We start from the raw sequence: 9,403 nt of genomic DNA, 5'->3' as shown, positions 1-9,403 counted from the left end.
AGTCTCCTACTCTGGAGGTCTTCAAAACCCGCCTGGATGCCACCCTGTGCCACATGCTCTAGGTGTGCCTGCTTGAGCAGGAAGGTTGGACTAGATGATCTGTAGAGGTCCCTTCCAACCTTAAATATTCTGTGATTCTGTGATTCTGTGAAATCAGGGTATAAATCAGGACCACCCTGAAGTCAGTGAAGGTAAAGGGCATCTCTTCCTCGTTTGCTCCAAGCTCTCCAAAAGCCCAGAAAAATTTTGGAATTGTTTTCCTCAGATAGACTCAAGTTCAGAAATAACAAACTCTTACAAACTGGTTTCTCCTAATAGGAGCAGTTGGTCATGGAGAGATTTGCAGTGAGATTCAGGGTAACCTGAGCTCTAGCTAAAGATGTTGATTATGCTGGACAAGAATTCAGGCTCCCATTTTTCAGTGCTGGTTGTCTAATGTGGAGTATGAAAGGCTGATGTTCAAAGGCTTCAAGGCAAGTCTACTGCACCGATATGGGTTAAATAACCATGGCATGTACTCATCACCCCGATCTACAAATCTTTAGGCATATTTTTTAACATTTTTTAAACATTTATTAACTTTTAATAAAATAACTCAGTTATCTTTCACTTCACCTGCCTCTACTTCCAACAGAAAGCAGAAGGATCCCTTGAGGAATTCCTCATTGTCTTTTGTGATGTTTTATATAGCACAGTGCTTTTCCAAAGAAACTTTCTCTTGATGGCCACCATGCGGTGTAATTCATAAGGGCAAGTTAGGACTCTGTAAGAGATCTGCAGGGCCCCTAAAAGCATTTCTGAGAAAAATGAAACACTTATTCTGACAGATGAGTTCACAAACAAAGGAGTTATTCATAGTTTTATCATAGCTTGGAGTAGGGGTGTGAAAATATTAAGAAACTTTTATCACTCATTTCTAGTCAAAGCTTGCAAAACACAATTGCTTTGCAAGTCTCGTTTTAGCTGGTGAAGATGTTTGAGTTTAAGTCAGCAGGACATAATATGTGCTGGAAGGGTGGTTGCTACATCAGCCTTTCAGTCAGGCAGTTAAAACTGAGCAAAGATTAACAAATCTTGGCTCTAAGTGAAAGGTTCACAATTTCTTAAAATGGTGCCGATCTACAGGCTTTTCTTTTGTGAGTCTGTCCAAGTCCCTGCGAACTTTGCAAAAGGCAAACAAAACCCAGCAATGAATGGATTCTGTGAATCCAAGCCCATACAGCTGACATGACACCCAACGCTTCCTGAAGTCCCTGCTGGGGATAGTTGCACTTCCACAGGGATGGGGACGGGGCAGCTTCTGCACCTGCAGGGACCCCTGGAGAAGGATAAGGCTTCCCTGAGCCCTTCCATGATCCCCCTGGAAGCACACAAGCTGCAGTGATACAGCAGTGGGCACAGGCTTCTCTCTTGCACATTAGCACATGTAACTGTTTAAATAACTTCTTAAACTATTGATATTATCTCAATTACCTCAACAATCTGCACAAAGGCAACCAGGGAGGGGAAAATTGTACTGTGAAATTTCCATGTTGACTTCTAGCATATGAAAGCTATTAAAGTACAAAAGTGTTTCTGTTGAAGAAGAATGCAAAAAGTGTGTTTCCTTCAAAACGTTAAAGTCAAAAAGCACTGTTTATTTGAAATCAGGCCATTTTTAAATAATGACTGAAAGGGCTTTCAGGAATTTTCTCACTTCCTGAGGATCCTAGCTGCTGATGCTGATGCTTTTGAAGCAGCTTTTTCTTTTTGTAAATGCTTTTCTCTTCCTTGTGGTAAATAGTAGAATAAAATGACTCACAGCTTTAGTGACACTAAATGTATGAAGTCAACAAACTGCAAAAGAGAGAAACTATCTTTCTTCCATTCTCCATCTGCTATTGAAGAGTTACTTATAGCAACCGTAGGAAAAAAATCACACTGCTATGGAAATTGCTAACAGTGGACTCACTTGGAGATCTTGGCTTTATTTGTAGACATTTCCAAACATTACTTGTTCTTTTTTGGGGCCTGTTTCAGAATCCATCAAATTCAAAGACAAGACTTCCATTAATTTCAATGGCTTTGGAAACGATCCATAAAGCATAGCCTGTGGCACCTCCAGCTCTGACAGTTTTGGCAGAATGCTCATGTAGTCAAATTCCCAAGTGCAGAGAAAGAACTGAAAGATGCTACAGAATCATTTATCACAAATGCAAGAGTCAATGTCACTTAGCAGAAATCCATAGCTCCCTATCCCTTAATAAGATCCATTGAAGTGCAGTCTGCTTCATACCTTTGTTTTCAGAAACAAGATATGCTTCTCACAACTGTAAGGCCAAAACGTTAGGGCTGGCTGCCAGCTTCTCCAAAGCCAGGCCCAGGGAGAAGCAGGCACTTTAAAGGAAATGTCATGACAATATACAGTGGTCGAGTAATTGAACAAAAGCTGCTCTCAGCTTTAAGTTTTGTAATAGCTTGAGTGTAAGACAGTTGAGTCTAGGGGGAGGTGGGGGTTGCCAAATTGAAACCTATGAAGTTTTTGGATGTAGCCTAAAAGAGGCTTTCAATCTGTGGATATTCTCAATAGATACAGCTGATAATCACAGTCACAGGGCCTGTTCCAGGAAGGGAATGGTACTGCCCATGCCAGATTCATCAGCATGGCAGACTATGGAGTGGCAATCCCCAGAGCTGCGAAATCCAGCCTGGAATCTCAGCTGCTCTATTAGCCCTTCCTACTAAAGCCCTGAGCACTGTCCTACCTAATCCACCTGAGCAAGATGACCATGAACTGGAAGTCCAGAATGGTTTGGAGACTGAAGATTATTTCTAAATGGTTACTAGAAGCAGTGGGCAGGCTTCACTTTGCAAGAAAGCTTGAGGGCGTTAGAATAAAGCAATAGAGGCAGGGGTATGGTGCAGGATGTCCATTAACATCAGGTCAATAGAGCAGTACGGTCGGCATTTCTGCACTGACGCAATTCAGCCACAGATCCCTGTTTCCTGCAGCTCTGTGATGCTGCAGCCGGCCCACTCTGCTCCTTCTCTAAATATAGATGTATGCTCTTCCAGTGTCAGGTTATGGTGGTATAAATTAATAATAATGACATCAAATTAGTGGAGTTACACTAAGGACAGGAAGATCACAACAGCTAAAGATTCTTATTTGTACCATGTCTCTGCTGATCCAGTGGCCTTGTAAACCTCATGGAGTATTTTGCAAGGAAGTTCAGAAGCATTTAAGGGTTTCAGCTCCTAAATGTTGCTGGGCTGGCTTCCCAAAGTCCATCAGCAGCCATTGGAATGTGCATATAGGGCTCCCAAGCAGTTCTGATGATCAAGGCAGAATATTTTTTAAATGATCGTTTTAACTTTTAGCCTTCTCTTTTATCTCCTGGCAGGTATAAATAATGCAGCTATACACAGTTCAGCAGCTTAGCTTTAAAGGGAGCAGGAACATTTTACATGCGGTGTGGAATTCTAAACAGAAACAGCACTTCAAAATGAAGCTTACTTGGGAGGGTAGAGATTAACCTCGTTATGTATAAACACATGGGTAGGATGAATTTGATACAGTAATTACAGACATTACAATAGCATTCAAAAGAAGCAACTCAGATAATTGTATCAAAACAATAATAATTATTAAGAATAAAGCAATCCAGAACACTTAAAAGAATCTAGAGGACCACTACGTGTACTCCATCTCATGATTCCTTGTGTTTCTGAATTCTCATTTTCCTATTTCTCCTCTCCTTCTTGCTATTATATTTCACTGTTGTTGTAAAGACATCGGGCTTTAATGTTCACACAATAACTCCTTTGATGGGTGAGCTTTATCTCCGCTTCCCATGTGCGCAGTCATGACATATATCAACTTTATCTTCTCTGCTCATGAGAAAAGTAATATTCTAATGGCCTCTCTGCAAACTGGCTTATTTTGAATGAAATCTTTATACAATGGGTCTCACAATAGCTATTTTCAGTGACTTAGCATCAACACCTGGTGTGTGTGTCCTCGGACGCAATCACTATTATATATTAGAAGCAATCTGTTCCATGGTCTGTTGCTGCTATTGTTGCAAGCAGCGAAGAGAAAGGAGAAATATTGATGACATGACAAGGATGACACCTCAAGCCCCTGAAAAGAGCAGCAAAAAGAGCAGTGAAGCAATAGGGAAGAGCAGTGCCACACAGGGCACTGAGCTGAGAATGTGGCTTGCGGTTGCAATTCTGATTTCCCTTGCTGCACGCTGGGCTGTGGAGGAGGCAACTGTCGGGGAAGGAATCCCTTGCTCAAAGTACCAGACAGCTTACAAGTATTCATGCTATGAGTTTGTTAGACTCCAGCGCACCTTCACAAGTGCCCAGAGCTGGTGCGAGAGAGGAGGGGGGCACCTTGTCTTTATTGAAGATGAGGAAACTCAAGACTTCTTGCAGAAACATCTCTCTGAGGACCAGGAATGGTGGATAGGACTGATCTCAGACTCCTTGCTGAATGAAACTTCTGATGGTAGGTGATTTTGAAATGATATTCAGTACTGTATCAGTACATGATGCTTAATCTGACAAAAAAATGAATCAATCCCTCTACAGACAGCTGCTGAAATGCCATTGTTGTGTCACTATAACTTCAGCTTTATATTAAGATGTTTCACATGACTGTTTCATTTTCCTGTTCCATGCTGTCACTCTTTCCACTCGTCATGGGATTGTATGAGCAAATGATGAATTAGATCAGCTTGCTAAAACATGGGGAAAAAATATGCAAGATTAATTCTAATGTTGATGAGCAAGCCGAGCCAATTCCTCACTCTCTCAAGTTGTAAGGTCTGCTGCAAGGGAAATGGTAGATTCTTGAGGTTGGGAGCATAGTGAAAATTTGCATCATCTGAGTTAGTGGCAATGTCTGAGTTAATGGTTTTATCAGAATAAATGTAAAATTAAATTAACATGTTTCTTTATTCAGATGAACTACTACTACACAGGTGCAGTCAAAGCCTGCTCTGCAAGTTCTGACTCTTTAACTGTGTTACTACTGAAAATAAACATTCAGGACACGATCTACTTTGTTCACAGGGTCAGTGATCTGGCTGGACACTTCAAATATAAGCTACAGTAACTGGTATGTGGATCAACCATCTCCCTTTTCATCCACATGTGGGTACATCCTGAAGAATGCCAAGCATCAGTGGGGTATGACTGAAAATTGCAGCCAGGAATTTGGCTTCATTTGCGAATTTGGTAAGATACACAACATTTGGAACAGAGAAGTGAACATACAATGTTCACAACTGTGCATAAACTGTTTCTTTCAAAGTGGCTGTGAGGTAACTGCAATAAAGTTTATTAAAAGTGAACAAGCAAAAATCTGTAATACCCCAGCAGGTGTTACTATTCTAATTTGTTGAGATAAGATCAGATTCAAAGAAAGGAAGAACCTTGAAATTACTGGGAGCTGGGCAATAGGATATGAGGGTGAATCCAAATCTGGAGCAGTAGACACACATAACCTAGGCAGTTTAAAGCCACTTTGAACAGTGCATAACTGCATAGCTGCAAGAACAATCTGCCACAACGCACTTGTACCTGGGCTAGATAGGACTATATGTCAGCCCTGTAAAGTTATCCTCAATCACAAATACAGGCTGAGCTCCTCAAAATATTTTTTTACTTATAACAGAAGCAAAAACACAGACAGGCTTCCAGAGACTTCTGTCATAGTAACCTGGAATAACCAGAGATTTCTGGTTTCTTCTCAGGCTCTTCCATTAGATGAAGTTTGAGGGTTTCCCTGGGACAAGAAGCAGACATGAACCTGCATTTCCTGATGGCATTTTAGCAGCTAGGCAGAATAAGTACAGACATTGTGTTCCAGTGTTATAACATAGGTCCCTTAAATCCTGGCTTGGAACAAGCAGTCCTGGAAAGGAATGCTGGCAGTATCATCCCATTCAACACACAGATGTGAGGGGAATTTGTGTTCCTCACACTTAGCACGTAAGCAAAGCATTTTAATCTGTAACTAGAATTAAGGTCACAAGTATTTGAAGGCAAGTCTGGCTGTAGATTCACTAATACAAATAGTCCTTGAATCCAGGATGCAAGTACAGGTTACCACGGGCTCTAGCACTGCCCTGGTCCAGTGCTGTATCACTTCTGACATAACCAGCAGGTTGTTCCATAACCAGCAGAACCAATCAGGTTTTGTTTCCTGTCCTGATTTTCCATTCCCCATCCCTCCCTACCCTCCTTTTATAACTCCCTGTTCACTCCCGTATCCCAAGGACTTCCTGCCTCTCCAAATACCTTCCCTTGCCAGCTCCCTCCCCTGCAGTTCTGCAGCTGGTTCAGAGCAAAAGCGGGGCATGTTGGCCACTTGAATCCTATATCACGAAACAGAAAAAAAAGGGGCAACCCCTACTATCCCTCCTCCTTACAGAGAAATTAAAGTATCTCTCTCTCTTCTACCCAACTATTATGTTTCATTACTCTTTCAGGGTGTTTGGAGGTCTATATCCATACATGAAGTCTGACTGAAGGTGACTAACAGATTAGAAATACTCTTGGGAGAAGAAATTGGCAGACAGCACCATCATTTAAGCTTATTTTCCTTACAAAGCCCGACTAAAATCATTTTTCCATTGCAACCACACCAGACAACTGTTTAAGGAAGCTACCATCTGTTAGCATAGGATCTGACTGAAAGTCTATTAAATTAAACGAGATTTTGCATTAATGAGCAACAACATCCCCTAATACATCCATCATTCCATTACCTGGGAATTTGAGAACAAATGAAGAAAATTAAAGCCTTGTTTTCAATATCTACAGCCCATGTCCACTAACACATACACATATTTCAGTGCTAGAGTAGATCCCCTTTATTCTATCGGTTTGCATGTGTGGCTTAATACCTTCATGCACAGCTACTGTGGCTCTTGGTTTGAGTCTGAATTGCAAACTTGCAATTTGTTCAAGCCCAAACAGTATTACTATTTGAACTGAATCCCACTCTGATTACTGCTAACCTTGTTTACTCGATCATCTGCAGTATGTGTATGTGCTCAGACCACAAAGAAAGTGTTTTGCTCTCATCCTTTCTTTGGCTCTCCATTGTTGTTTCTCTCCTCAAGTAAGATTTTCTCACTCCTCAGCTCACTGTTCCATATTATTTCTGCTCCTCTGTATGGTTGGACCTTTGGTGCTCTTTAGGTTAGCACTTTTGTTGGAAAAATACACCTTGGGTTTGCATATGGGAATATAAATCACGTTTTGTACATTTTTGTATGTTAAAGTTGCTGAGAGAGCAGATGCTATAGGAAACCTCTACACAAAGTAAAGAACTGAAAAAAAAAAAAAAAAGAAAGCAAGAGATAATAGCCTGTATTAGAATTTAACAACAAATTATTTTCCAAGCTTATTTAGAGAACTCTAATCTGTAAACTGATCATGTTGCTATAGTTACAGCCAGCTTAGATTTAGCCTTTAAATAACAATAGCACACAATTACTGCAGTGTGCACACACTGGCACTGTAAGTGGAGGTATTTAAGGAGAATAATCAAAAGAGCAATTGGTGAACAATATATTTAAACCTGGGACTGCTGAAACAAAACTATTCTTCTACAACCCCCGGTTTGCAAATGTTTTTTGCATCCTCCTCTTCAGAGTATTAAATATCCTAATGACTCCAGAATGCTACAAATTCTGAAAGATAATCATCTGTCCCAGATTAATCAAAGAATGAAGTATATGCATTTAGAGATATGACCATAATTATGAGGCTAAGATCAGCTACCCTGCTATACACTAATCTGTTCACAATGGAGGTGGAAGGAGCAGACGCCTCAGCTCTATATCCTTGTTTTAATGAAATCTATTTTTTTCCCAATAAGAATCTGGCCAGAGCATTGCTTGTAATAACTACAATGCCACTGTACAGTGTGGATCAGGAGAAGTTATTGAAATTGGAGAGAGTTTCTATGGGCGGAAGACCCCTCACTACTGTGTGTTGGAGACGCCTCTCCAGTATGATATGGACAAAGACTGTAGCTGGATCAGTGTCAAAGATGAAGTAGCAGGTAAGAGCTTGTTGCATTGCTTGGCAGAGGCACAGAATAAGCACCCTAAAGTTCCTGCTCTCTAAAATATTTTATCTTGGTTTGTTTCAGTGGAGGGGGTTGCAAAGAGCTTCACAGAATCATAGAATCATAGAATGCACAGATTCTGTGATTCTATAATTCTATGATCTAAGCTGGTCCTCCTTTCCAGGACAGTGTCATGGTCTCCAGGCCTGCCAGGTGGCAGCGGATGGCTCTTTCTTTGGTGATCCTTGTCCAGCTTCGGGAAGCTATTTGTCTATTCAGTACTACTGCAAGGAAGGTAAGTGCTGGGGGTTGTCAACACACAAACCTGCTCTATACGTTGCTCTATATGTAACACTGTGTCCATTGCCAATTATGTTAAAAATAGCTGGTCTGTCTTCAAAAAAGAAGTTGGAAGATTGGTCCTCTGGAGAAAGTGACCACTAAAACTATTCAAGACATGGAAGTACAGTTTCACAGACCTTAGTGACAGTTCTACAGGGTTTTTGATAAGGCTACAAAGCCAGCAGATTCAGACAAATGAACACACTTGACTGAAATTATGTTCCAATGAGAATCCTGACCAGCACTTACGGAGAAGAATTGTCACTAAAGCATTTAAATTGGCAGCAGTATGAGCTCCGTTTTGGAGAAAACCAGCTCCCAACACTATAAGGAAATTAATTTAATTATGCAAGAAATGTAGACAAACAACAACCCTGAACCGTGGCATCACGTTTTGCAGGTCTGCAGCTGGCTGTAACAGAAGCGAGCTTTGCCTCTGAGGACATCACAGTCACTCTGACCTGGATGCTCTCTCCATACTCTGGCAACCTCTCATGCATCATTAGCACTGGAGATGGACACAGTATTGATCCCTATTACCCTCCAATGTAAGATACATCTTTTATCTATCATCAGACAATGAGTAAATTTCACTGCCTGCATTTCTTTGAATGCTTCAAGTCTCTTAAATGAGATGTTAAAAATTAACTAGATTAAGAATAGATATGAGAAGGCTGGATTTTGCAGCAAGACACTGTGAAATTCATATACAATTTTATATCAAGCTGCCAACCACACACTTTCCTCTTCTTACTGTAACAAGTGATTCCTATTTCCTGCTAGTGTAATTTAATATAGATCTTGAAGGCACAAAATTACTGGAAAGCTTCTAGTAATTGACAAAGAAATGGGCAAGCATTACTTTTTCCCCATTTAAAAAGTACTTTTATATTTGATAACATTTAAAATAATATAATGGAATTATATTATTATGGGTGTTACATTCTTTGAGAACTACAGACACAGGCCTACAGCTGCAAGCAGAGTCTT

General features: G+C 40.6%; 1 protein-coding gene across 1 annotated transcript in view; it reads left to right on the top strand.

Moving 5' to 3' along the window:
- Positions 1-4,041: 4,041 nt before the first annotated feature.
- PKD1L2 (polycystin 1 like 2) overlaps positions 4,042-9,403 on the top strand; it is a 31,748-nt gene continuing 26,386 nt past the window's right edge. Inside the window, 5 exon segments of the mRNA XM_026042282.1 lie at positions 4,042-4,495; positions 5,062-5,226; positions 7,880-8,065; positions 8,256-8,366; positions 8,814-8,961. Of these exon segments, the coding sequence (XP_025898067.1) occupies positions 4,042-4,495; positions 5,062-5,226; positions 7,880-8,065; positions 8,256-8,366; positions 8,814-8,961 (1,064 nt within the window).

Source organism: Nothoprocta perdicaria, unplaced genomic scaffold, assembly GCF_003342845.1.
Source record: "Nothoprocta perdicaria isolate Ctin4 unplaced genomic scaffold, notPer1 scaffold_30, whole genome shotgun sequence".
Lineage (NCBI taxonomy): Eukaryota > Metazoa > Chordata > Aves > Tinamiformes > Tinamidae > Nothoprocta > Nothoprocta perdicaria.
This window is presented reverse-complemented; position numbering and strand designations above follow the sequence as displayed.